Consider the following 26873-nt stretch of genomic DNA (forward strand, 5'->3'; position numbering starts at 1 on the left):
CTGTGCCGGTCACTATGGGGTAGCAGGATAAATGCTGCACGCAGGTAAGACATCTCTGGTGCCTTTCAGGGGTCTTCATGAATCCCCCCAGTGCAGGTGTGTCTGCAGGTCACGCTGTGAGGCTTCTCTTTCTCTGGCATTTCAAGGCCTCCAGTGCATCATGGCAGACTCTCCCTGGGTCTCTGTGGGCGCACATCTGACCCTGTGAATCTCTGGGCAGGTGTATCTTCCTTCTTTGCATTCATCAAGCAGCGCCAGGCACTGTCTCAAGTGCTTGATACTCATTTTCTTTTTTTTCTTTTTTCTTTTTCTTTTTTTTTTTGAGACAGAGTTTCGCTGTTTTTGCCCATGCTGGAGTGCAATGGCATGATCCCGGCTCACAGCAACCTCCGCCTCCTGGGTTCAAGCGATTCTCCTGGCTTAGTCTCCGAGTAGCTGGGATTACAGGCATGCGCCACCACGCCCAGTTGACAAGCATTTTCTTGTGTGATCCTCGCAGCAGTTCTCTGTGAAGCAGTCATTGCTATCCTACAGGTTGGGAAAAGAGGGCCAGAGAGGATCAGTGACTTGCTCATGGTCGCACGGCCTGGAAGACATGGAGAGCTGGACCAGCACGCACAGTCCCTAACCACTGGGACGTGCTGGCGGGGGCTACCTCCGTGAGGTGTGTGTCTCCGGTCGCCCCGCCCCCGGTGTGTGCGGAGGAGCAGGCGGGGACTACAAGTCCCGGCAGCCCCGGCGCGGGCGCTGCGAGGGCCGCAGAGGGCCGGGCGGGGCTTGCGGCGCGCACGGAGGGACTGCGGCAGTGTCGGAGCCGCGCCGAGCCTGGTCGCTCAGGTGCCCCGCCCGCGCCAGCCCTGCTCCAGCCCCGCGCTAGCCCAGCGCCCCTCGCCCCGGGCCGTCCGGACCGCGCCCCCGCCCAGGGCCTTGCGCACGCCGGGGCCCAGGCCGAGGGCCGCAGCGCCGGGGCCGGCGATGAGCGCGAGGAGCCGGCATGAGCGCAGGTGAGTGCGGAGCCCGGGTCGGCCCCGAGCCCGGCGCGGTCCCCGGCCCGCCAGTTGTCGTCACCCCTTGGAGGGAGAGGGGAGGCGACGCCCCCCACCGCGGGGTCGCGAGCCCAGGAAGCGGGACCTGGTTGGGGATCCTGGCCCGTCCCCTCCCTTTTGACGGGGACTCGGCCCCGGTTTCTTCCCAGAGACGCCGGGGCTGGGGATGGCGCCGCCGCTCGCAGCCGGTCCCTCCCCTCCCCTGCACCCCTCAGCCGCGGGATTGGAAGCCGGGCGCTTGTGCAAGAGGGTCCTGGGGCCGTGCGGGGACGGGGAGGCCACCCCACGCCCACTTAATCGGATCCCACCCCGAGTGACGGATGTCCAGGTGGGGGAGACGGCTGCATCCTCGGGCCTCTGGGCAACCCCTCTGGGCTGAATGAATGAATGAATGGGGTTGGGGGAGTCGGGACTCCATTTCCTGGGTAGATGTCCTGGGCCACAGCGCCACTCCTGACCTCCTGCCTCAGGCCCCTAGAGAAAACCCGTCACACCCAGGGCCAAGGGCCACACCCTCCATGCAACCCATCCCTGGCCAGATGTCCTACGCCCACTCCTCCAGGGTCTAATTTAAATCCCACCTGCCGGGAATGGGGCCAGTCCTCCTCCCCTATCCAGAAAGGTCTCATCTCAGTGTCTGTCACTCAGCCCCCAGCCCCACAGCCTGGAGTGCACCCCCGGCGAGGGAGGGGAAGGAAGGAGGAAAGACAGCCCCTAGAATCCAGATCCAAAGATGGGAAGATGGTTCACACACACTCCCGCCCCAGCCTGGCAGAAGACAGGAGCTCCCTGCCGCCGGGAACCACAGCCAGGGAGGAGGCAGCCGCCCTGGGCCGCTGCCAGGTCACCAGCAGGAAGCCAAGGCTTCCGCAGGAAATAAGAGGTCCCAAATGGCTCTAGCCCCTCTGATCCACAGTGCTGGTGACACTGCCCCGAGCTGTGACCTCAGACGAGGTTCAAGTCCAGTCTTGGCCCCTCATAGCTGTGTGACTTTGTGCTTGTCAATCTACTCCTCCGGGCCTCGTTTTAAATGGGAATCCTAATCTGTACTTTTCATGGAATGGCTGTGGGAAAGAATGTGCCCATTCAGAGACACTCATTTCCAGCTTCTCCCCTTTCAAGCTCTATGACCCTGGACAAGGGATTCACATGCTGTTCCTCAGTTTCCCCAGGTGTACAATGGGGATAATAATAGTCACTACCCCAGAGGGTTGTGTGTGAAGCTTCATTGAGTTAGCACACTGAAGGGCTTCCGCAGGGCATGGTGAGCACTCCATGGGAGCTGCTGTTCATCAGAAGAGCAATGACAGGCCAGGCATGGTGGCTCACGCCTGTAATCCCAGCACTTTGGGAGCCTGAGGCAGGCGGATTACTTGAGGTCAGGAGTTCAAGACCAGTCTGGCCAACATGGGGAAACCCCGTCTCTACTAAAAATACAAAAATTAGCTGAGTGTGGTGGCATGTGCCTGTAGTCTCAGCTACTTCAGGAACTGAGACAGGAGAATTGCTTGAACCTGGGAGGTGGAGGGTGCAGTGAGCCGAGATCTCTCCACTGCACTCCAGCCTGGGAGACGGGCAGGGGGGAAGGGGGGAACGGGGGGGAAGACTCCATCTCAAAAAAAAGAGCAATGCCATCATGAAGGTGCTCTCGCCCCCCCACACAGCCTGTGGGTGCCTGTTCTGGGCTGGTCTGAGCTGGTGAGTGCTCAGATACCCTCCCGCAGAAGCCCTGGGGAGACTGGGCTGTGGCTGGGGATAAACAGATGTACTGTAGGAGAGAGTGCCCTGGGCGTGATCCCTGCAGGGAGGGGCTCTGGAGGTTTCCACAGCTGTGACTTCCTCCCTCAAGTTCCACTCCCCTTTTCCTCCTTGCCAAGGTTGACTGAGAGAGTGTCATTGTGAAGTGACAGTCATACGATTGCCATGAGGAAGCACTTCCCAGGGGGACCGCTGTTTACTGGGGACTCTGCCCTCTTTATGAAGAACCTTTTCTTCATAAAGAGTCTTGAGGCCGGGTGTGGTGGCTCACACCTGTAATCCCAGCACTTTGGGAGGCTGAGGTAGGAGGATCAGCAATGAGGCCGGGAGTTCAAGATCAACCTGGGCAACAAAATGAGACCCTGTCCCTACTAAAAAAAATTAGCCTGGTGCAGTGGCACCTGCCTGTAGTGCCAGCTACTTGGGAGGCAGAGGCAAGAGTACCTCCTTTAGCCTAGGAGGTCAAGGCTCCAGTGAGCTAGGATCATGCCACTGTGCTCCAGCCTGGGTGACAGAGTGAGACCCTGTCTCTTTAAAAAAAAAAAAAAAAAAAAAAAGGAAGAGGCTCAAGCCCCTCCCCCCAACTCCCAGCACCTTTGCCTTCAAGCTCTGTTGTGTCCAAGAGACAGACATTCATTCATTCAGTCAGTCGGTCAATCAGTGTTTCCTGACCCCCGAGCACATGGCAGGTACTGTGAGCAGGAAGGGCAGTGACACCCATCCGAGCCTGATGCTGAGGGGAATGTCAGGAGTAGATGTGCTGGGCAGAGAGGACCTGGGAGTAAGGCCAGCCCTGTTCCAGCTTTGAGACAAGTCTGAGGGCAACCGCCCCAGAGGCTCAGTGCTCTCGTTTGTCAAACTGGGTAAGAGAGCCCACCTTGTGGGTTGGTGCGGGAGGAAATCAAATCAGCACCGCAGGGATGGCTCCTTTCCCATCATCCCTGAGCCCGCTGGGCTGTTGGCCTGAGGGTTTTTTTTTTTTTTTTTTTTTTTGAGTCTTGCTCTGTCACCCTGGCTGGAGTGCAGTGGCGTGATCTCAGCTCACTGCAAGCTCCACCTTCTGGGTTCACACCATTCTCCCGCCTCAGCCTCCCAAGTAGCTGGGACTACAGGCGCCTGCCACCACGCCCGGCTAATTTGGTTTTTGTATTTTTAGTAGAGACAGGGTTTCACCGTGTTAGCCAGGATGGTCTCAGCTAGTCTCCACCTCCTGACCTCGTGATCCGCCCCCCTTGGGCTCCCAAAGGGCTGGGATTACAGGCGTGAGCCACTGCGCACGGCCGGCCTGAGGGTTTTAAGGTACAAGGAGCAATTGTTGAATGGGCCTAGGGAGCCGTGGGGCAGCCAGGGCTTCAGAAAGGGTGATGTGAAAGGAGAAGAGAGCCTGGGAAATGGATAAACAGAAGCCACGCCCCCCTGACCTGGGAGCCGGGTCCTGCCCACCTGTCCACGCAACCCCCCCAGGAACTTCAAATGCTTCTACCTCCCTGTGTACTGGATGCTTCGGGACTATCATGAGAAATGGAAGCCCAGAGAGGCAAAGGCACTTGCTGTATGAAACACAGCATCAAAAAAGAAATTCTTAGGAACAAATGATGGGCAAAAAGACAAAACTCTGTCTCTACAAAAAAAATTAGCTGGGCATGGTGGCCTGTGCCTGTAGTCCCAGCTATTTGGAGGCTGAGGTGGGAGAATTGCTTGAGCCTGGGAGGTCAAGGCTGCAGTGAGCTATGATCGCAACACTGCACTCCAGCCTGGGTGACAGAGAGAGACTGTCTCAAAAAAAGACTTATACACGAAAACTGTAAGCTGGGCATGGTGGCTCACGCCTGTAATCCCAGCACTTTGGGAAGCCGAGGCTACAAGAGTGATAAGTAAATAAATAAATGAATGAATGAATGAAAGGACATCACAACCGAGGTTACCTGGCAGGGTTGATACGTTAGCCATGTACCCTGTGCACAGTGAACCCTCTAGGAGTGTTGAAGCCAGAGTGCTTGGGGATGGGGCTGCTCAGAGGCTGGGGGTGCTGTGCCCACAGCAGCTGCCTGGGGCACTCTGGACTCTTTGGGTAGAAATTTTAGAAGGGCTCGCCGGGCGCTGTGGCTAACGCCTCTAATCCCAGCACTTTGGGAGGCCAAGGCGGGCGGATCACGAGGTCGGGAGATCGAGACCATCCTGGCTAACACGGTGAAACCCCATCTCTACTAAAAATACAAAAAATTAGCCGGGCGTGGTGGCGGGCACCTGTAGTCCCAGCTACTCGGGAGGCTGAGGCAGGAGAATGGCGTGAACCCGGAAGGCAGAGCTTGCAGTGAGCCAAGATCGCGCCACTGCACTCCAGCCTGGGTGACAGAGTGAGACTCGCTCTCAAAAAAAAAAAAAAAAGGAAAAATTTTAGAAGGGCTCAGATTGGGGGATGAAGGAGGGAGCCCAGAAAATCAGCAGCCTACCCCGCACCCGCCCAGCTTTCCCAGCCTGCTTAGTGAACTTTTTCAGAGGCTCTTGTGAAACCACAGATGCCTAGCACCATCCCTACCCTGGCCTGAGGAGTTGATCCAGCCAGTCTGGGGAGGGCCCTGGCATCTGCATATGTAAAAGGTGCTCCAGGTGGTCTGGGACCGTAGATGAACCCTGACAGAGGCTGTCCAAGGGCGGAGGTGGTGAGCTCTACCCCCTCTGGAGCCCCAGAACATCCACTGGCTGCCTGCCCTGCTAAGGCCACAGCTCTACAGCACAGGAGGAAAGAGTGAAAAGAATGTCTGTGGCCGGGCGCAGTGGCTCAGCCTGTCAGCCCGGCACTCAGGGAGGCAAGGCAGGTGGATCACCTGAGGTCGGCAGTTTGAGACCACCCTGACCAGCATGGTGAAACCCCGTCTCTACTGAAAATACAAAACTTAGCTGGGCGCCTGTAATCCCAGCTACTCGGGAGGCTGAGGCAGGATAATCACTTGAACCTGGGAGGCAGAGGTTGTAGTGAGCCGAGATCATGCCATTGTATTCCAGACTGGGCGACAGAGCAAGACTTCATCTCAAAAAAAAAAAAAAAAAAAAAAGAGTATCTGCAATAGAACCACCTGATACCATTCCCCAAGTCTCAGTTTACCCATCTGTAAAGATAGGCCTGCAGGGCTGACCTTTTATTAGTCCAGACTTGACTTTGCATCTCCTCACTGCCAGACCTGGGCTGGGCACGGGCATGGAATGAAGATAAGCATCCCTGACCCCTGCCCTCAGGGTGGGGACTGGATGAGGATAGAAAAGTGAGACCCAGAGCTCCAAGGAAGCTAATGGCTGGATGCACGAGCACCGTGGGGGCTTGGGGCACTGTCCAGGCCCCATTCTCCAATTCTGGGCCATACCCAGCAGAAAGACCGACACACACAAGGAAACAAGACACTACTGGCCAAGCACGGTGGCTCATGCCTGTAATCCCAGCACTTTGGGAGGACAAAGTGGGCAGATCACTTGAGGTCAGGAGTTCGAGACCAGCCTGGCCAACATGGTGAAACCCCATCTCTACTAAAAATACAAAAATTAGCTGGGCATGGTGGTGCATGCCTATAATCCCAGCTACTCGGGAGGCTGAGGCAGGAGAATCGCTTGAACCTGGGAGGCAAAGGTTGCAGTGAGCTAAGATCATGTGACTGCACTCCAGCCTGGGTGACAGAGTGACACTGCGTCTCAAAAAAAAAAAAAAAGATACGGTAAGTAAGAACCGACGGAAAGAAGAGCCAGATAAAGGACACAGGAAGACATGAGCTTTGGGCTCTGTCAGACCAGGTGCTTACTGTTTTGTGTTTTGTTTTGTTTAGTTTTTTGAGATGGAGTCTCACTCTGTTGCTCAGGTGGGGGTGCAGTGGTGTGATCTTGTCTCACTGCAACCTCTGCCTCCCGGGTTCAGGTGATTCCCCTGCCTCAACCTCCTGAGTAGCTGAGATTACAGGCACGCGCTGCCACGCCCGGCTAATTTTTTTTATTTTTAGTAGAGATGGGTTTCACCATGTTAGCCAGGTTGGTCTCGAACTTCTAACCTCAGGTGATCCACCCGCCTCGGCCTCCCAAAGTGCTGGGATTACAGGCGTGAGCCACCGCGCCCAGGCTGATGTTTATTGTTTTTAAGGAAGCAAGAGGAGGAGGTGCCTCCCCAAATGACCTTTCTCTTTTCTGTCCACAGACAGCAGCCCTCTCGTGGGCAGCACGCCCACCGGTTATGGGACCCTGACGATAGGGACATCAATAGATCCCCTCAGCTCCTCAGTTTCATCCGTGGTAAGTGGGCAGAGTGGGGTAGGGAAAAGCTGCAGGGGGTGAATGCCCAGGCCCACCCAGACACCCCAACTTCCTACTCCAGCCCCGTTCCCACCCCGACCTGGGCCCTCTCTCGCTGCGTTCGCAGAGGCTCAGCGGCTACTGTGGCAGTCCATGGAGGGTCATCGGCTATCACGTCGTGGTCTGGATGATGGCTGGGATCCCTTTGCTGCTCTTCCGTTGGAAGCCCCTGTGGGGGGTGCGGCTGCGGCTCCGGCCCTGCAACCTGGCCCACGCCGAAACACTCGTTATCGAAATAAGAGACAAAGAGGTGAGAGTCAGGCTGAGCCTGGGGCTAGAGAAGCGCAGTGAGGGTCAGGGTCGGGGGTGGAGGATGCTTGGGTGCCAACCCGGCCACTGACTTTCCATGGGACATTAGGCAGGTCCCACTCTTCTCTGGACCTCAGCTTTCCCATCTGAGCATTGGGCAGAAGGGACGGGTCGGATGGTTTCTGGAGGGCTCTCCATAGCCTTGATTTCTGCCTTCTCCAGCAGGGGTCGCCTGGCTGTAGGACAGGGCCTGGGAGGGGAGGGGACTCTTCTGAGACTGAGTCCATACCTCTGTGTTCCAGGATAGTTCCTGGCAGCTCTTCACTGTCCAGGTGCAGACTGAGGCCATCGGCGAGGGCAGGTGCGGCAGCCCCATTGCCCCTTCCCAGAAGCCCCTGCTACCCTGGCCTCCCCAACTTCCCCAACCCTTGGCCCCCACATAAAGGCTGACTCTGGCGCCTCCCATCCTAGGGAGGGAAGATGGCTCTGTGAGCACAGGGAGGTGCCAGGGCAGCTCCCAGAGCTCAAGAGTAACCCTCACCCCCTTCCCCAGCCTGGAGCCGTCCCCACAGGCCCAGGCAGAGGATGGCCGGAGCCAGGCGGCAGTTGGGGCGGTACCAGAGGGTGCCTGGAAGGATACGGCCCAGCTCCACAAGAGCGAGGAGGCGGTGAGTGTCGGACAGGTGGGTTCTGAAAAAGTCCTTGCCCCTCTCTCAGCCTCGGTTTCATGATCTGTGCAATGGGAGAGTCAGACTTCATGTTCTTCCACCACCTTTTAGTTCTGTTGTCCCAAACATCCAGGATGCTGTCTGAGCACGTTTACACTTTCAGGCCTCTCCCCACCTCTCTGTCTGGTGACACCAGTCCCTGCCCCCTACCCCCATCCCTCGGCTCCCAGCATAAGCACACTGCTTCTGGGGCCGGGGCCAGCTTCCAACCCATCCTCTCCTCTCTCCCACCCAGAAGCGGGTGCTGCGGTATTACCTCTTCCAGGGCCAGCGCTATATCTGGATCGAGACCCAGCAAGCTTTCTACCAGGTCAGGTAGGAGTCAGGGCCTGTGTGGCTCATGTCACCTCCCAGAGTGGCACTGGTTTGGGCACAGACGGTGGCATGGCATGGCCTGGGCTCCCCTCTCAGCTCTGATGCTTTTGCTGTCTGAAACCTTGGGCAGGTTACTGAGCCCCTCCAGGCCTGGGATCTCTGTCTATAAATAGGGCATGAAGATAACTTCTGCCTCCTAGGATTGTTTTGATGGTGAAATAGATAATAATTTATGTAGAGCTTGGCACCGAATGTGGTCCGAGGTGGTGACACCACTGTGAATCAGACTATCAGCTCTGGACTCAGACTGTCTGCTCGGGGTTTAGTCACTGCTGTGCCACCTACAAAAGGCTTAAGAAACATGAGCTCGGGCCGGGTGCGGTGGCTCACCCCTGTAATCCCAGCACTTTGGGAGGCCAAGACGGGTGGATCACGAGGTCAGGAGTTCAAGATCAGCCTGTCCAAGATGCTGAAACCCCGTCTCTACTAAAAACACAAAAATTAGCTGGGCGTGATGGCATGTGCCTGTAATCTCAGCTACTTGGGAGGCTGAGGCAGGAGAATCGCTTGAACCTGGGCGGCAGAGGTTGCAGTGAGCCAACATCGCGCCACTGCACTCTAGCCTGGGTGACAGAGCATGACTCCATCTCAAAAAAAAAAAAGAAAAAGAAACACAAGCTCACCACACACCTTAGTTTGTGTGTATGTGTGTGTGTGTGTGGGGGGGGGGGTTTGGTTTGTTTGTTTGTTTTTTAAGATGGAGTTTCACTCTTGTTGCCCAGGCTGGAGTGCAATGGCGCATTCTCGGCTCACTGCACCTCCGCCTCCTGGGTTCAAGTGATTCTCCTGCCTCAGCCTCCCGAGTAGTTGGGATTACAGGTGCATGCCACCACACCCAGCTAATTTTTGCATGTTTTGTAGGGACGGGGTTTCACCATGTTGGCCAGGCTGTTCTCAACTACCTGACCTCAGGTGATCCACCCGCCTCAGCCTCCCAAAGTGCTAGAATTACAGGCATGAGCCACCGGGCCCTGCTCACACACTTTAGTTTGAATGCCACAGAAGCAGACCCCCAGACAAGGGCTCAAGGGCAGGGAGTTTGTTTTGAAGCTGATCCCAGGCAGTGCTGGGGAAGGGATGGAAGCACGGAGGGAGGTTATGCTGGCGGCCACAGCTGTGGACACCCGGACTTCAGTCGCCTGGGGATCTCCTTGGGCCAGCGTAGACCACACACCTCTGGGCGACCTCACACAGGGAGTGAGGACAGTTACCATCAAATTCCCTGCCATTATCAGTCACGGGACACAAAGTCTTCCACGCTTTCCGGGCTCACAGGCAGGGGATTCACATGCAGCCAGAAGGCCTCAGGTAAAGACAGGTGTTTTCAGGGTCCAGCTGTCATGTGGAGGTGAGGCAGAGGGGAGATGGGGATGGCAGCAACAGCCTCTGCTGCATGATGGGGTTAATAGCAAAAATCACCCATGCATTCATCACTTAGCAAGTGGCAGGCACGTCCAAATCAGTCCCCGAGGCTTGCCCCACTTAATCTACCCATGGCCCTATGTGGTAGGTGCTGTCACTGCCCCCATTTTGCAGATGAGAAAACTGAGGCACAGAGAGGTTAAGTGACTTGCCCAAGGTATCATCAGTGTAAATAGTGCCCTTATCACTAAATAACAGCTACTCTTTTCACTGTTCATATTATTAGCATCATCTCTCGCTGTTCTCCTTCTTCAGTGACTTGGTTTGGAACCCAGTGAGAGGAACAAAAGGGCAAAGCCAAGCCTTGGGTTCAAGGGGGGCTTACTTGCTCCCAGGAGCTCAGTGTGGCAGAAAGGGGATGGGGGGCCTAGAGCCCATAGTCTCCAGCCTGCACAGGGTGGGGGATGCAGACCTCAGGCCCCATGGCCCATACGTGTCCCCTCGCACCCACCCCCAGCCTCCTGGACCACGGCCGCTCTTGTGACGACGTCCACCGCTCCCGCCATGGCCTCAGCCTCCAGGACCAAATGGTGAGGTCAGTGCTGCCCTGGACCAGGGTGTCCTGAGAACTGGGGCTCCTTGTGTTGCCCCCTAATGTGGTTGCCTTCCAGTCACCTGCCTTCCTGGGCCTCAGTTTCCCCAGCTGAAAATGGGGAGCTCCTTCACCCCGGGAGGGTCCAGCCACAGCTCCTCCTTCTAATGGCTTGGCCTCATCCCCTCTTCCAGGAAGGCCATTTACGGCCCCAACGTGATCAGCATACCGGTCAAGTCCTACCCCCAGCTGCTGGTGGACGAGGTAGGGCTGTCCCTGGGTCTTGCCCCAGCCCTGGCCTGGCGTGCTGTGTGACCTTGGCGCAGGGCTTGCCTCCTCTGGGCCACTTTACGGTGGCAACCAGACCAGCTGTCCCCTTCTCCATAGTGGATCGTCATCTCAGAACCTGCCGCAGTCAGCCTAGCCAGAGAGACCAGGTCCAGGAATTGGAGGTTCTGCCCAAGGCTTGGGTCACAGATTGGGGCCCCACTTGCAGGGATTGGAGGCCAAGAGGCAAATCCACGCAGCCTGAGCACCTATGGGGTCCCCAGAGACACGCCCTAGAGCCTGGGTCCTCTCTGTGCGTCCTCCACTTTCATGCTCCCAACAGTCCCGTGGGTTGGGCCTGGGACTGCACTGTTCACACCTGAGAAATCCAAGCTTCAGTTGGAGGCTGTGACATGGCCAAGGTCACACAGGGACAAAGAGAAGCCAGTGACCTGGACACAACTAGAATAAAGTGTGAACATCCCAGCCCTCTGATCGGGGGCAGGCACCATGAAAGAGATCTTTGAGTCTGGCCCCATAGAAATCAGTCTGTCACTTAGAAGCTATGTGGTTTTTTGTTTTTTGTTTGTTGTTGTTTTTTTTTGAGACAGAGTTTTGCTGTTGTTGCCCAGGCTGGAGTGCAATGGCGTGATCTCGGCTCACTGCGATGTCCACCTCCTGGGTTCAAGTGATTCTCCTGCCTGAGCCTCCTACATAGCTGGGACTACAGGCGCCTGCCACCACGCCCAGCTAATTTTTTTTTTTTTTTTTTTTTTTGTATTTTTAGTAGATACGGGGATTCACTATGTTGGCTAGGCTGGTCTCAAACTCCTGACCTCAGATGACCCACCTGCCTTGGCCTCCCAAAGTGCTGGGATTATAGGCATGAGCCACCGCACCCGGCTGGAACTATGTGGTTTTAGGCCAGTGGCTTAACCTGTCCATGCCTTGGTTTCCTCATCTGTAGAATGGAGCTAATGGTGGCACCCGCCTTGTGGAATTGTCATTGCCATTGTATAACACTTAGATAAAGCGCTTGGCGTGTAGTGGGGGTTCAGTAAATACCCTTATCCTATTTATTTGTTTGTTTATATTTTTTTGAGACAGGGTCTCCCTCTGTCACTCAGGCTGGAGTGCAGTGGCGCGATCTCAGCTCACTGCACCCTCCACCTCCCCGGCTTAAGTGATCCTCCCACCTCAGCCTCCTGAGTAGCTGGGAGCGTAGGCACAGGCCACCCCATCAGGCTAATTTTTGTATTTTTTGTAGATATGGGGTTTCGCCATGTTGCCCAGGCTGGTCATAAACCCTTGTCCTCTTTAGAGCGGAGAAACTGAGGGCCCTGGGGATGTCTGGTTGGGTGGGGACGGGATTGACCAGGAGAAAGGCCTGGCTCCAGTCCTTTGGCAGCCACTGGGCCCTCTGCTCCCATGGGCACAGGAGACCCAGCCCGTGGCTGGGCTGCCCTGGGGGACGCGGCCCTGACGCTGCCTCCCGCCCCTCCCCCAGGCACTGAACCCCTACTATGGGTTCCAGGCCTTCAGCATCGCGCTGTGGCTGGCTGACCACTACTACTGGTACGCCCTGTGCATCTTCCTCATTTCCGCCATCTCCATCTGCCTGTCGCTGTACAAGACCAGAAAGGTGAGTGCCATAAGGTGGGTGGGGACGGGACAGGTGGGTCCCCAGGGGCCCCCACCCACTCACGGCCCTCTTGTCCCCTGCCCACAGCAAAGCCAGACTCTAAGGGACATGGTCAAGCTGTCCATGCGGGTGTGCGTGTGCCGGCCAGGGGGAGGTGAGGAGCTAGGGCCCAGGGGGCGGGGGCAGGAGTGGGAGGGTCGGGGGGCACGGCTGGGGCTGGCCCCACCTAGCTGAGCTCCTCTCCTGCCTGCCTGCAGAGGAAGAGTGGGTGGACTCCAGTGAGCTAGTGCCCGGAGACTGCCTGGTGCTGCCCCAGGAGGGTGGGCTGATGCCCTGTGATGCTGCCCTGGTGGCTGGCGAGTGCATGGTGAATGAGAGCTCTCTGACAGGTGAGCCCCAGCCCCTGGCCTGCAGCTTCCTTCCTCCCCTGCCATCCAACCCTTTGCCCGGCGGCAAAAGTGTTCATTTGAGTTTCCTTTTCCTTTTTTGTTTTTTTGTGAGACGGAGTTTCACTCTGTTGTCCAGGCTGGAGTGCAGTGACATGATCTCAGCTCACTGCAGCCTCCACCCCCCAGGTTCAAGTGATTCTTGTGCCTCAGCCTCCTGAGTAGCTGGGACGACAGGTGCATACCATCACGCCCAGCTAATTTTTTATTTTTAGTAGAGATGGAGTTTCACTATGTTGCCCAGGCTGGTCTTGAACTCCTGACCTCAGGTTATCTACCCACCTCGGCCTCCCAAGGTGCTGGGATTTCAGGCGTGAGCCAGCGCGCCGCCTCCTCTTCCTTTTTCTCTCAAGCAACAATCCCAGCTTTAGGACTTGCTAACCTCACACCCCTGGGCCGTTACCACTTATCATCTCCGTGCCTCAGTTTCTTCTTCGGTAAGATGGCTGTCAGTCACTCCTCCTGGACAGAGTTGTGCAAAGCGCTTAGGAGCGTGAGAGGTGCAGCATAAATGGCCAGCCACCCAGTGCATCTGGGCTATTTCTCCTTTTTTTTTTTTTTTTTTTTTTTTTGAGATGGAGTTTGACTCTTGTTGCCCAGGCTGGAGTGCCATGGTGCGATCTCAGCTCACTGCAACCTCCACCTCCTGGGTTCAAGCGATTCTCCTGCCTCAGCCACCCAAGTACCTGGGATTACAGGTGTGCGCCACCACACGCGGCTAATTTTGTATTTTTAGTTGAGATGGGGTTTCACCACGTTGGTCAGACTGGTCTTGAACTCCTGACCTCAAGTGATCTGCCCGCCCCAGCCTCCCAAAGTGCTTGGATTACAAGCATGAACCACCGCACCTGGCTGCATCTGAGCTGTTTCTATACCAGTGCCCACCTTCAGGTCATAAAGATTCCAGATGGCACAGGAGAGTGGGAAGCCCTCTCCCAGAGTGAGAGACTGCGGTCCCCATTCACTCCCCCACAGTCCCCTTCCCTTCCCCTCCCCAGGGCAGCCACTGTGAAGGGTGTGAGGTGTCTTTCATGCCTTTTTCCGCATTACGTGTGTGCACATGGGCTGATTTGCCTCTCCTTTTGTTCTGAACGTGGGATTGTATGCTGTGTATTGTTCCATACTTTGCTTTTTCTCCTGGCATCCTTCCACAAGCACGGATGGCCCCACGTCATGGCTGCATGAGAGTCCACAATACGGATGTATCGTAACTGACTCAACCGGCCCGCTCGCCATGAGTATTTAGAATGTGATTTTCCAGCCATTGCAAAGGACGCCACAGGAGCAGCTTTGTCCTGTGTCTCTTGATGTGTGCAAGTGTTTCTTTCTCTGAGATGTGTTATATTTTGGTGGTAGATACTGGAGAGAGTTTACTAAAAACCACAGGATAGTGGTTTTTTTCCAGGGAAGTTTTCTGGCTGGCATTGTATTTGTATCATAACGTTAATCGTAGGCCAGGCGCAGTGGCTCGCACCTGTAATCCCAACACTTTGGCAGGCAGAGGTGGGTGGGTTGCCTGAGGTGAGGAGTTCGAAAACAGCCTGGAAATCATGTTGAAACCCCATCTCTACCAAAAATACAAAAAATTAGCCAGGTGTAGTGGTGCACGTCTATCGTCCCAGGTACTTGGGAGGCTGAGGTGGGAGGATTGTTTGAGCCTAGGAGGTGGAGGTTGCAGTGAGCCGAGATTGCACCACTGCACTCCAGCCTGGGTGACAGAGTAAGACTCCGTCTCAGAAAACAAAAAAAAAAAAGTAGTAATTGTGATCAGTATGATTTGTGGGCACACGCCCTGAGCCCTGCCCTCCACAAACTGTCCACACATACTTCATCTGCTCATCTCTTGTGAGGCAGACATGGCAGGATTGTCTGACTCCCTTGCAGGAATGTGCACACAGTAGGTGCTCAATAGTCCCAGCCTGCAGGCATTCAGTAAGGGAGTGCCACTGTTTGCCAGGCAGCCTGCCCAGGACTTCACAGGGCCACGGCAAGCATGCAGTGCTTTTCTCATTCCAACTCATGGAAATATTTGCCCCCTCCATGTAAATATTTCTCTCCCCTCCCCCTCCTCCTTCCCCCTCCCCTTCCTTACCCCATCCCCTCCCCTCCCCTCCTCTTTTGAGACAGAGTTTCACTCTGTTGTCCAGGCTGGAGTGCAGTGGCACGATCTCGGCTCACTGCAACCTCCGCCTCTCTGGTTCAAGTTATTACCCTGCCTTAGCCTCCCAAGTAGCTGGGATTACAGGTGCCCACCACAACACCTGGCTAATTTTTGTATTTTAGTAGAGACAGGGTTTCACCATGTTGGCCAGCCTGGTCCCGAACTCCTGACCTCAAGTGATCTGCCCACCTCAGCCTCCCAAAGTGTTGGGATTACAGGCGTGAGCCACCGCATCTGGCCCCTTGTAAATATTTCTGTTGGTTGGAGTTAGAAAATCACTCCATGCATGTTATAAAATAATTCCAGCAGAAAGAGAATGACTCCCCCACCCCACCCCACTGCACACATGATGCCCACACATGCTCTGTCTGACCCCCCCGCTGGTTCCTGGGAGCTGGCTGCCACCTGCTTCCAGGAGTGTCTCCCTGTGCCTTTATATCTCCGTCCTCTCTGAGCCTCAGTGTTCCTCTCTGTAAAATGGGGCTGTGATTTCTTGTTCACACCTGGTTACAGAGTTAACTGAGACTTAGAGCTTGTGGGACAATTCTACACGGAACTCCTGGTTTGCTGGTGGGAGGGAGGGGTGTGGAGTGGTCCTCACACCACGTTCCCCACCAGGAGAGAGCATTCCAGTGCTGAAGACGGCACTGCCAGAGGGGCTGGGGCCCTACTGTGCAGAGACGCACCGGCGGCACACACTCTTCTGCGGGACCCTCATCTTGCAGGCCCGGGCCTATGTGGGACCGCACGTCCTGGCAGTGGTGACCCGCACAGGTATGAGCCGGGAGGCTGGGCTTGAGAGAGATCCCGGGCTCAGCACCCGTGGGAGAGGTGGAGTGGGGCAGGGTGGGACCTGGAACCCTGGACCCCACGCCCACCTCTGCTGCTGCCCTGCTGTGGGACCTCGGGCCAGTTGCCCCCCAACTGGGGTCTGAGCATTCCCATCTTAGCAGAAGTTGGGCCAGACTAAGGCCCAGCATTGCAAGTTCTGGAGTTGCCGCCGGGGTTACAGTGCTGGAGCGGGCAGGGATGTAGCGGAGAGGCAGGAGCCTTCCCTGTGTCTGGATTTTAAGTGGAACCACCCAGTGTTTAGATGCTATCCACTAGTTCCTTGTTTAAAGCCCTTAAAAAGCCTACAAGAGCCGGGCCAGACCTGTTAGGACTCCACACTGCTGATGGCTAATTTCACAAACATCATGTCTTGCAACTCCAGAGGCACGGGTCGGGAGGGCTAGGGGTGGGGAAGGCCTGCCCTCACCCTGGCTTCCCTGCCTTGGGGTCCCCGCCTCCTCCCCAGGGTTCTGCACGGCAAAAGGGGGCCTGGTGAGCTCCATCTTGCACCCCCGGCCCATCAACTTCAAGTTCTATAAACACAGCATGAAGTTTGTGGCTGCCCTCTCTGTCCTGGGTGAGTGGCCCCCTGCACCCTCCTCTGCCCATAGCCCCCCAACCTGGGTCCCAAATCCCACTCAGTCCTTCGCTGTCCCCACAGCTCTCCTCGGCACCATCTACAGCATCTTCATCCTCTACCGAAACCGGGTAAGCCTTGGGGGTGGGGTGGGGGGGTGGTGCTGCCAGCAGGGCCCAGGGGCCAACCAGCCAGGTGCTCACATTCATGGTGCCCCCTGCCAGGTGCCTCTGAACGAGATTGTGATCCGGGCTCTCGACCTGGTGACCGTGGTGGTGCCACCTGCCCTGCCTGCTGCCATGACCGTGTGCACGCTCTATGCCCAGAGCCGACTGCGGAGACAGGGCATTTTCTGCATCCACCCACTGCGCATCAACCTGGGGGGCAAGCTGCAGCTGGTGTGTTTCGACAAGGTGGGGCCGCAGGTGGGGTTGGTGCAGGGGAGCGGGACAGCCACAGGCGCCCCAGTGAGGCCTCCACACCCACGTTATTCTCTCAGCAGCACCCACAGGATGCCAGGTCCTGTCTAGGGATGGAAACCCCCAGAGGATCCACCCCCGCCCCCACCCCATCCCACTCCTGCCCTCACTGGGCTCACGGTCTGGCAGATGAAATGTCTAGAATCATGTATTCATGTGTTCAAGAACTGGTGGGGGGCCGGGCACGGTGGCTCACGTCTGTAATCCCAGCACTTTGGGAGGCTGAGGCAGATACATCATCTGAGGTCAGGAGTTCAAGACCAGCCTGACCAACATGGCAAAACCCCATCTCCACTAAAAATACAAAAGTTAGCCAGGCATGATGGCACATGCTTGTAATCCCAGCTACTCGGGAGGCTGAGGCAGGAGAATCGCAGAGGTTGCAGTGAGCCAAGATCGCGCCATTGTACTCCAGCCTGGGTGACAGAGCAAAACTCAAAAAAAAAAAAAAAAAAATTACTGGTGGGGACCTGGGGCCCTAGTGTGCATCCCGTGCTGCTCCCAACCCTTGGGGCCCAGCAGTGACCAACACAGGCATCCTTGTGGTCACTGGATTGTGTGTGTCCCCCACCAAAATAAGTGATCCAGGAGTGCACAAAGGAGCTGCCGGGGCTAAGGGGTGGGCAGTGGGTTTTAGGAAGGAAGCCAGTGGGATAGCTTGATGGGTTCTAGATGGGGACACTTCCTTAGAGAGAAGGCAGTCAAGGAAGCCCCCTGAGCAGGTCCCTCAGTGACCTCAGTGAGGGGCAGGTCGAGGAGAAGCAAGGGTAAAAGGCGGGAGTGTCATAGCACAGATGTACCGTGTGCCTGGGGCACAGGGAGTGGCGTGGCACAGATGTGCTGCGTACCTGGGCATGGGGAGTGGTGGAGCAGGACAGGGACGGGTAGGCAGTGGCCTGGTTGACAGAGGCTAGGTGACATTCAGAGGTTCTTGGGGGCCACAGAGTGCTTTTAAACTGGGGAGGGGGCCCAGCACAGTGGCTCATGCCTGGAATCCTAGCACTTCGGGAGGCCGAGGCGGGTGGATCATGAGGTCAGGAGTTCAAGACCAGCCTGGCCAATATGGTGAAACCCCGTCTCTACTGAAAATATAAAAAATTAGCCGGGCGCGGTGACATATGCCTGTTGTCCCAGTTACTCGGGAGGCTGGGGCAGGAGAATCGCTTGAACCCGGGAGGCAGAGGTTGCAGTGAGCTGAGATCACGCCACTGCACTCCAGCCTGGGCAACCGAGCGAGACTCCGTCTCAAAAAAAATAAATAAACCGGGGAGGGGGATGACCAGATTCCTATAGCTCCCAGGCTAGCCAAGGAGCCAGACACGTACTTGGGCAGTTAGAGTCTAGGATGGGGAACGCAGGCACTGACTCATGCACTCATTCAACAAATATATTGAGGCTGGGTGTGGTGGCTCATGCCTGTAATCCCAGCAGTTTGGGAGGCCAAGGCGGGTGGATTGCCTGAGGTCGGGAGTTCGAGACCAGCCTGACCAACATGGTGAAACCCCGTCTCTACTAAAAATACAAAAATTAGGTGGGCGAGGTAGCGCGTTGCCTATAATCCTAGCTGCTTGGGAGGCTGAGGCAGGAGAATCACTTGAACCCGGGAGGTGGAGGTTGCAGTGAACTGAGATTGCGCCACTGTACTCCAGCGCGGGCGACAGAGCAAGACTCCATCTCAAAAATAAATAAATAAATATATATATATATAGAGAGAGAGAGAGAGAGAGAGAGCGCCAACCGTGGGCCGGGTCCTTAACCACAATGCACAAGTGTGTGGAAGTGAAGAGGCCATGGGTGGGAGCCCAGAGCAAACCACCTGCCCTAACTTGGGAGTTAAGGAGGAAGACACCCTGGAAGAGATGATGCTAGACAGGGAGATGGTGGGGGCTGGGGAGGGGAACCCCAGCAGAGGGAATCACATGTGCCAAGGACAGCAGTCAAGAAAGGGCATCTTTTGGCTCCAGCTCGAGTTCCTGGGGTTCCCATAGGGTCCGCCGGGCCTGGGGTTTAGAGGCCCAGCTCAGCAGGGCAACCCCATCCCAGGACTCATCGCTGCCCCACCCACCTGTCTCCCACAGACGGGCACCCTCACTGAGGACGGCTTAGACGTGATGGGGGTGGTGCCCCTGAAGGGGCAGGCATTCCTGCCACTGGTCCCAGAGCCTCGCCGCCTGCCCATGGGGCCCCTGCTCCGAGCACTGGCCACCTGCCATGCCCTCAGCCGGCTCCAGGACACCCCCGTGGGCGACCCCATGGACTTGAAGATGGTGGAGTCTACTGGCTGGGTGAGGAGGCCAAGCAGGTCAGCCCCCTGCCTCTGGGCAGTGGGGCCTAACGAATCCCACCCTGTCTTCCCTCTCCGTTTTCCAGGGTGGTCTCTTATTATGCCCACCATTAATAATAATAGGCCAGGCGCAGTGGCTCATACCTGTAACATGGCTCCCGGCACTTTGGGAGGCCAAGACGGGAGGATCACTTGAGCCCGGGACCCCAGCCTGACCTACATGGCAAAACCCCATCTCTGCCAAAAATACAAAAATTAGCCGGGCGTGGTGGTGCATGCCTGTAGTCCCAGGAGGCTGAGGTGGGAGGATTAATTGAGCCCGGGAGGGCGAGGCTACAGTGAGCTGTGATCACGCTACTACACTCCAGCCTGGGTAACAGAACGAGACCCTGTCTCAAAAAATAATAATAATGATAGGCCAGGTGCAGTGACTCATGCCTGTAATTCCAGCACTTTGGGAGGCTGAGGTGGGCAGATCACCTGAGGTCGGAAGTTTGAAAGCAGCCTGGCCAACATAGTGAAACCCCGTCTCTAATAAAAATACAAAAATTAGCCAAGTGTGGTGGAACATGCCTGTAGTCCCAGCTACTTGGGAGGCTGAGGGCAGGAGAATCATTTGAATCCAGGAGGCAGAGGTTGCAGTAAGCCGAGATCACACTACTGCACTCCAGCCTAGGTCACAGAGTAAGACTCTGTCTTAAAATAAAAGTAACATAATAATAATGGCAAGGCCTCAGGCTGAGTGCCTACTATGCGCCAGTGCACGGCCACAGAGGCCTGGTCTCATTTCCTCTTCCCCAAGCCCTAGCAAGCAAGCTCAAATGTTGCTTCACGGATGCTGAGGCTGGGAGATTTGGAGTAACGTATTTCAGGTCACCCAACAGCTTGTAAGTAGCAAAGCTAGAGTCTGAATTTGAGTCCACCTGGCTCCAAAGCCCACATTCTTAACCCACCATTCAGTCTCCCATGAAGGAAGTCTTCCCTAGTCTAGCTCAAATCTCTCTGTGAGCCAAAGCCCCCAGACACCAGCCTTCCCTGCCTGCCTGCCAGGTCCTGGAGGAAGAGCCGGCTGCAGACTCAGCATTTGGGACCCAGGTCTTGGCAGTGATGAGACCCCCACTTTGGGAGCCCCAGCTGCAGGCAGTGGTGAGCTGAGGGGGGCCTGTTGGGTGCAGGGCAGAGGGGTGGGCTCCCCAGCCAGCACCTCAGCTGCCTCTCCAACCCTGCAGGAGGAGCCCCCGGTGCCAGTCAGCGTCCTCCACCGCTTCCCCTTCTCTTCGGCTCTGCAGCGCATGAGTGTGGTGGTGGCGTGGCCAGGGGCCACTCAGCCCGAGGCCTACGTCAAAGGCTCCCCGGAGCTGGTGGCAGGGCTCTGCAACCCCGAGACAGGTGCAGGGGGCAGCCCCTGAGTCCCCCTCGTTGGGCATTGGCACAGAATGGGGTGGGTACCCAGCCTCTGTCCCTGCCATCCCCTCCTTGTGACACCTGCCTCTCCCTGGCAGTGCCCACCGACTTCGCCCAGATGCTGCAGAGCTATACAGCTGCTGGCTACCGTGTCGTGGCCCTGGCCAGCAAGCCACTGCCCACTGTGCCCAGCCTGGAGGCAGCCCAGCAACTGACGAGGTGGGCCTGTCTCCTGTCCCACCCATTCTGAGGACTAGGCAGAGGGAGGCTCTCACGCAGGCAGAGCCCAAGGAAGATGCCCTGCCTGGTGGCTGGGAGAGGGGCCCTGGCCACTGCATGACCTCTGATCCAGGTCTGCCCACCCTCCAGGGACACTGTGGAAGGAGACCTGAGCCTCCTGGGGCTGCTGGTCATGAGGAACCTACTGAAGCCGCAGACAACGCCAGTTATCCAGGCTCTGCGAAGGACCCGCATCCGCGCCGTCATGGTGACAGGTACAATGGCATGTAGGGGCCCGGGCTAGCAGGGCAGAATCCGCCCCTTCCTGGCAGAGAAAAGGGGCACCAGGGATTCCTTTTTGGGGCATCTTTTTGGGCCCTTGCTTCAGGCCAGGTCCTTTTTAAACATTTCGTGAATCTTCACAATATCCCCCCTGCAAGTGGTAATTGTCACCCTGTTTGACAGATGAGGAAACTGAGGCTCAGAGGAGTGGAGTGACTTGCAAGGAACCCAGGTGTGCTGTCAGACAGCCTGGGTTCCAGGTGGCACCTCTGAGAAATGGGGATAATGATGTCAGCCTCAGAGGCTGTGACAAGCTCAAGGAGCAGGAAGAGAAAGATTCTGGCTGGGTGCGGTACTTCATGCCTGTAATCCCAGCATTTTGGGAGGCCAAAGGAGAAGGATGTCTTGAACCCTGGAGTTCAAGACCAACCTGGGCAACATGGCAAAACTCCGTCTCTACAAAGAATACGAAAATGGCCGGGCACAGTGTCTCACGCCTGTAATCCCAGCACTTTGGGAGGCCGAGGCGGGCGGATCACTTGAGGTCAGGAGTTCGAGACCAGCCTGGCCAACATAGTGAAACCCCGTCTCTACTAAAAATACAAAAAATTAGCCAGGCATGGTGGTGGATGCCTGTAATCCCAGCTACTCGGGAGGCTGAGGCAGGAGAATCACTTGAACCCGGGAGGTGGAGGTTGCAGTGAGCTGAGATCACGCCATTTCACTCCAGCCTGGGCAACAGAGAGAGACCCAGTCTCAAAAAAAAAAAGATTCTAGCTAGGGTGAGACAGCAGGAGCTAAGAGGTCTGTGTCCTTGTCCTCCCCACCCCTGCACACACACATATGTGCACACACATTCGTGGGCACTTGGCAGCAGAGTCACACAGCAGCAAGGAGTATATGTAGCCTGGGCACATGGCTCATGCCTGTAATCCCAGCACTCCGGGAGGCCGAGGCAGGGGGATCACCTGAGGCCAGGAGTTCAAGGCCAGACTGGCCAACATGGTGAAACCCCATCTCTACTAAAAATACAAAAAAATTAGCCTGGTGTGGTCGCACCCTCCTGTAATCCCAGCTACTCAAGAGGCTGAGGCAGGAGAATTGCTTGAGCCCAGGAGGAAGGAGGTTGCAGTGAGCCGAGATCAAGCCTGCACTCCAGCCTGGGTGACAGAGAGAGACTCTTGTCTTAAAAAAAGAAAAAAAAGGAGTATATGTGGAGCTCCAGCCCACGGCTCCAGGTTCTCCTAAGACCCTTCAATGCCTGGATCTACAGATGAGAAAACTGAGGCAAAGGGATGTTGATAACCTGCCTCAGCTCACTTGGCTGGTGGTGGCAGACGGATTTCATCCAGCCTGTTTTCCCATCTGTAAGGATCAGGATGAGGATGGTCTCCCCGTATAGCCTCAGACCCTCACCTTGCCCCATAACCCCCAGGGGACAACCTGCAGACAGCGGTGACTGTGGCCCGGGGCTGTGGCATGGTGGCCCCCCAGGAGCATCTGATCATCGTCCACGCCACCCACCCTGAGCGGGGTCAGCCTGCCTCTCTCGAGTTCCTGCCGATGGAGTCCCCCACAGCCGTGAATGGCGTTAAGGTGAGGCTAACCCAGAGTTCCAGCTGTACCGCACCCAGTGACCCCACCCCTGTGTCACCTGACCCAGGCCCCAACTCTCCAGGGTGGGCAGGGGGAGCTAAGCTGAGCTTCCTGGGCCCCCAGGATCCTGACCAGGCTGCAAGCTACACCGTGGAGCCAGACCCCCGATCCAGGCACCTGGCCCTCAGCGGGCCCACCTTTGGTATCATTGTGAAGCACTTCCCCAAGCTGCTGCCCAAGGTAGGGCCGCCCCCAGCTCCCTGGCCGCCCTGCGCCTCCCCTGCTCTGTCTCCTTCCTCACGGCTCGCTCTCCCTGGTGGGTGCCTCAGCCCTCCCCCATTTCCCTGTGCTCCCAGGTCCTGGTCCAGGGCACTGTCTTTGCCCGCATGGCCCCTGAGCAGAAGACAGAGCTGGTGTGCGAGCTACAGAAGCTTCAGTGAGTGCTCGGCAGAGGGTGTGGGCAAGGGCCTGCGGGGACTGAGCTTGTCCGTTCGTCTGTGCATCTGTCCTTCCCCAGGGCCCTGTCTCCCTCCTCAGGCACCAGAGAGCTGTCACCCCTCCTCACCAAAAGCAGGCAGGCTCTCCCAGGTCTTTCATGCCAAAAATAATAATTGTAGGCTGGGTGCGGTGGCTCATTCCTGTAATCCCACCTCTTTGAGTGGCCGAGGTGGGAGGATCACTTGAGCCCAGGAGTTTGAGGCCAGCCTGGGCAACAAAGTGAGACCCCATCTCTTATTAAAAATTTAAAAATTAGCCAGGTGTGGTGACACACCGGTCATCCCAGCTACTCAAGAGGCTGAGGCAGGAGGGTTGCTTGAGCCTGGGAGGCTGCGGCTCTAGTGAGCCATGATCACACCACTGCACTTCAGCCTGGGCAACAGAGCGAGACTCTGTCTCAAAAAATAGGAATAGGCCAGGCGCGGTGGCTCATGCCTGTAATCCCAGCGCTTTGGGAGGCTGAGGCAGGCGGATCACCTGAGGTCAGGAGTTCGAGACCAGCCTGGCCAACATGGTGAAACCCCGTCTCTACTAAAAATACAAAAATTAGTTGGGCATGGTGGCGCACACCTGTAATCCCAGCTACTCAAGAGGCTGAGGGCACTTGGGCAGCAGAGGAGGTTGTAGTGAGCAGAGATCACGCCACTGCACTCTAGCCTGGGCAACAGAGGGAGACTCTGTCTCAAAAAATAATAGGCCGGGCACGGTGGCTCATGCCTGTAATCCCAGCACTTTGGGAGGCCGAGGCGGGTGGATCACCTGAGATCAGGAGTTTAAGACCAGCCTGGCCAATATGGTGAAACCCCATCTGTACTAAAAATACAAAAAATTAGCCAGGCGTGGTGGCGGGCGTCTGTAATCCCAGCTACTTGGGAGGCTGAGGCAGGAGAATCACTTGAGCCCAGGAGGCAGAGGTTGCAGTGAGCTGAGATCATGCCATTACACTCCAGCCTGGGCTACAAGAGTGAAACTCCGTCTCAAAAAATAATAATAATAATGATAATAATAATAATAATTGCATCTATTCACTGAGCGCCTCCTGTACACCAGGCACCATGTGGCATTAGGGGCCCAGCTGTCATCATATTCTGCCAGCCTACCCATGGGGTGGTGGGGTAATTCCCCAGGCCACACCTGTCCACACCTCTCTTCAGGTACTGCGTGGGCATGTGCGGAGACGGCGCCAATGACTGTGGGGCCCTGAAGGCGGCTGATGTCGGCATCTCGCTGTCCCAGGCAGAAGCCTCAGTGGTCTCACCCTTCACCTCGAGCATGGCCAGTATTGAGTGCGTGCCCATGGTCATCAGGTAAGGCAGGCAGGGACCGGTGGGTGAGGGCTCAGCAGGGCTGGTCAGCCAACCTGGGCCCCCTAATGTCCATGCCCTGCCACCCAGGGAGGGGCGCTGTTCCCTTGACACTTCGTTCAGCGTCTTCAAGTACATGGCTCTGTACAGCCTGACCCAGTTCATCTCCGTCCTGATCCTCTACACGGTGAGTATCTGCAGAGCTCCGTACCCACAGCTGTCCCAGGACTAGGGAGGGGACACAGCCGTGTGCCTTGGAGCTGGCAGGTCCCAGAATAGATGACGTGGGCCCAGATCCTGACCCTGCCACTCTCCGGCTGTGTGGTTGGAGAGGTGGCGAGGCTTGGGGGAGATGAGAAAAACACCAGGCACGGAGCCTGGTACCCACTAGGTCCTCACAAATGGCAGCAGCTGTCGTGGGCTAACATCTTGACCGCAACTCTGGGAGCTCCCCAATCTGCAGGGAAGACTGAACGGAGGCAGGGCCAAAACCCTTGCCCCCGCCCCATCCCCACAGGTCTGCCCATTTCCCCAGATGCACTTGCTTTGCCCCATACCTTGGCTGTACCTCCCACACCCTACTTGGAGGAGCTCTCCCCTCCCCTGCTCTGGGCATGGCCTGCTCACCCCCAGCGAATGAGGTGACACTGCAGGGCGGCGCACATCTTATACTTGGGTCTGTCCCTGTGTCTGCCTGAAAGCGAGGAGCTCCCTGACGGCAGGAACTGTGCATGCCCTGGTAGCTATAGGGACTCCGCAAGGCAGAGCCGAAGCCTCCCCTTCGGGCCGGGAGTTTGTTACAGGGAGGGAAACCTCCCCTCAGATTTAGGCCCCCAAGGTCAGCACAGGTGCCCTTTCCATCAGACCAGGGGTTTGTCTCACATCAAGAGCGGCACCTCCTCCACTGGGCTGGCAGGAGAGTACGGCCCCCATTAGACTGGGGGATGCCTTACCCATCAGATTCCTTCGGGGCAGGCGTGGGGCCTCTGCTATCAGACTAGGGGCTGCCAGGGCCAGGTCTTAGTTTCCCCTCTGTCCTCCCTTCCCTGTGGCAGATCAACACCAACCTGGGTGACCTGCAGTTCCTGGCCATCGACCTGGTCATCACCACCACAGTGGCAGTGCTCATGAGCCGCACGGGGCCAGCGCTGGTCCTGGGACGGGTGCGGCCACCGGGGGCGCTGCTCAGCGTGCCCGTGCTCAGCAGCCTGCTGCTGCAGGTGGCCCTGGTGACCGGCGTGCAGCTAGGGGGCTACTTCCTGACCCTGGCCCAGCCGTGGTGAGTAGGGAGCTGACTGACCACCCCCATCCCACCCCTTCCCTGTCCACCCCACGTTCGTTCCCTGACCCCCATCCCTGTACCCCCAGGTTCGTGCCTCTGAACAGGACAGTGCCCGCACCAGACAACCTGCCCAACTACGAGAACACCGTGGTCTTCTCTCTGTCCAGCTTCCAGTACCTCATCCTGGCCGCAGCCATGTCCAAGGGGGCGCCCTTCCGCCGGCCGCTCTACACCAATGGTGCCACTGCGGGCGCGGGCGGGAGATGCTGGTGGAGGGAGGGAGGAGCCCTGGGGTGCTGGGGAGGCAGATGGGAGAGAGGTGCCGGCTGAGTGGAAGACTGGTGTGCACACGTGTGTCCGTGGGTCCTGGGGGGGCGTGGCTCCTGCCTGAGAGACTCTCCTGCTCCCAGTGCCCTTCCTGGTGGCCCTGGCGCTCCTGAGCTCCATCCTGGTGGGCCTTGTCCTGGTCCCCGGCCTCCTGCAGGGGCCGCTGGCGCTGAGGAACATCACTGACACCTGCTTCAAGCTGCTGCTGCTGGGTCTGGTCACCTTCAACTTCGTGGGAGCCTTCATGCTGGAGGTGGGGCCCGCCCTGGGTCTCAGCAGCGGGAGAGAAGGGAGGTGGGGGTGGATTGACCCCAGCTCAGCCCCCGCTGCCCCTGACACCCTCCCTGCCCTTTGCAGAGCGTGCTAGACCAGTGCCTCCCCGCCTGCCTGCGCCGCCTCCGGCCCAAGCGGGCCTCCAAGAAGCGCTTCAAGCAGCTGGAACGAGAGCTGGCCGAGCAGCCCTGGCCGCCGCTGCCCGCCGGCCCCCTGAGGTAGTGCAGGCCCACGGGCACCCCAGACACTGGAACTCCCTGCCTCTGAGCCACCAACTGGACCCCTCTCCAGCGACACCACCGCCACCACCTCCCACATCCCTGAGGTTGGCGACTGTCTACACTCCTCCCCCGAGACCACCCCCACCCTGGAGAAGCGTTGACTACTGTCCCCTACCTCGGACCATCCCGCATAGGGGTGGCAGCCCCCAGCTCCCCTCAGTGCTGCTGTCGGTGTAGCAAATAAAGTCACGATATTTTCCTGGCTCTGCCGTGCCTGTCTCGTACCTGGCACCATAGACCCTCCCACCTGCCCAGGAGGAAATGCACATACCCCCGGG

The 26873-nt window shown here is 57.2% G+C and overlaps 1 protein-coding gene across 11 annotated transcripts; it reads left to right on the forward strand.

Annotated features, from left to right (window-relative positions):
* The first annotated feature begins 770 nt into the window (after positions 1–770).
* ATP13A2 (ATPase cation transporting 13A2) lies at positions 771–26799 on the forward strand. 11 transcript variants are annotated; one of them, XM_034956541.3, is made up of 29 exons: positions 771–1004; positions 6982–7076; positions 7204–7386; positions 7688–7746; positions 7939–8068; positions 8349–8428; positions 10368–10445; positions 10637–10706; positions 12244–12351; positions 12439–12505; positions 12609–12740; positions 15577–15732; positions 16256–16366; positions 16451–16497; positions 16591–16779; positions 18924–19130; positions 20180–20275; positions 20359–20518; positions 20632–20752; positions 20903–21027; positions 22470–22630; positions 22754–22870; positions 22987–23066; positions 24283–24435; positions 24523–24619; positions 25488–25711; positions 25801–25952; positions 26125–26294; positions 26399–26799. In XM_034956541.3, exons 1-29 carry the CDS (start codon positions 995–997, stop codon positions 26534–26536), a joined length of 3516 nt encoding a protein of 1171 aa, XP_034812432.1. In that variant the 5' UTR covers positions 771–994; the 3' UTR covers positions 26537–26799. The 11 variants fall into 11 exon arrangements, with proteins under 11 accessions (XP_034812432.1, XP_034812412.1, XP_054953557.1 ...); XM_034956521.3 differs by having other exon boundaries at positions 8352–8428; positions 12217–12351; XM_055097582.2 differs by having other exon boundaries at positions 7939–8053.
* The last annotated feature ends 74 nt before the right edge of the window (positions 26800–26873 follow it).

Source organism: Pan paniscus, chromosome 1, assembly GCF_029289425.2.
Source record: "Pan paniscus chromosome 1, NHGRI_mPanPan1-v2.0_pri, whole genome shotgun sequence".
In the NCBI taxonomy this organism is placed as follows: domain Eukaryota; kingdom Metazoa; phylum Chordata; class Mammalia; order Primates; family Hominidae; genus Pan; species Pan paniscus.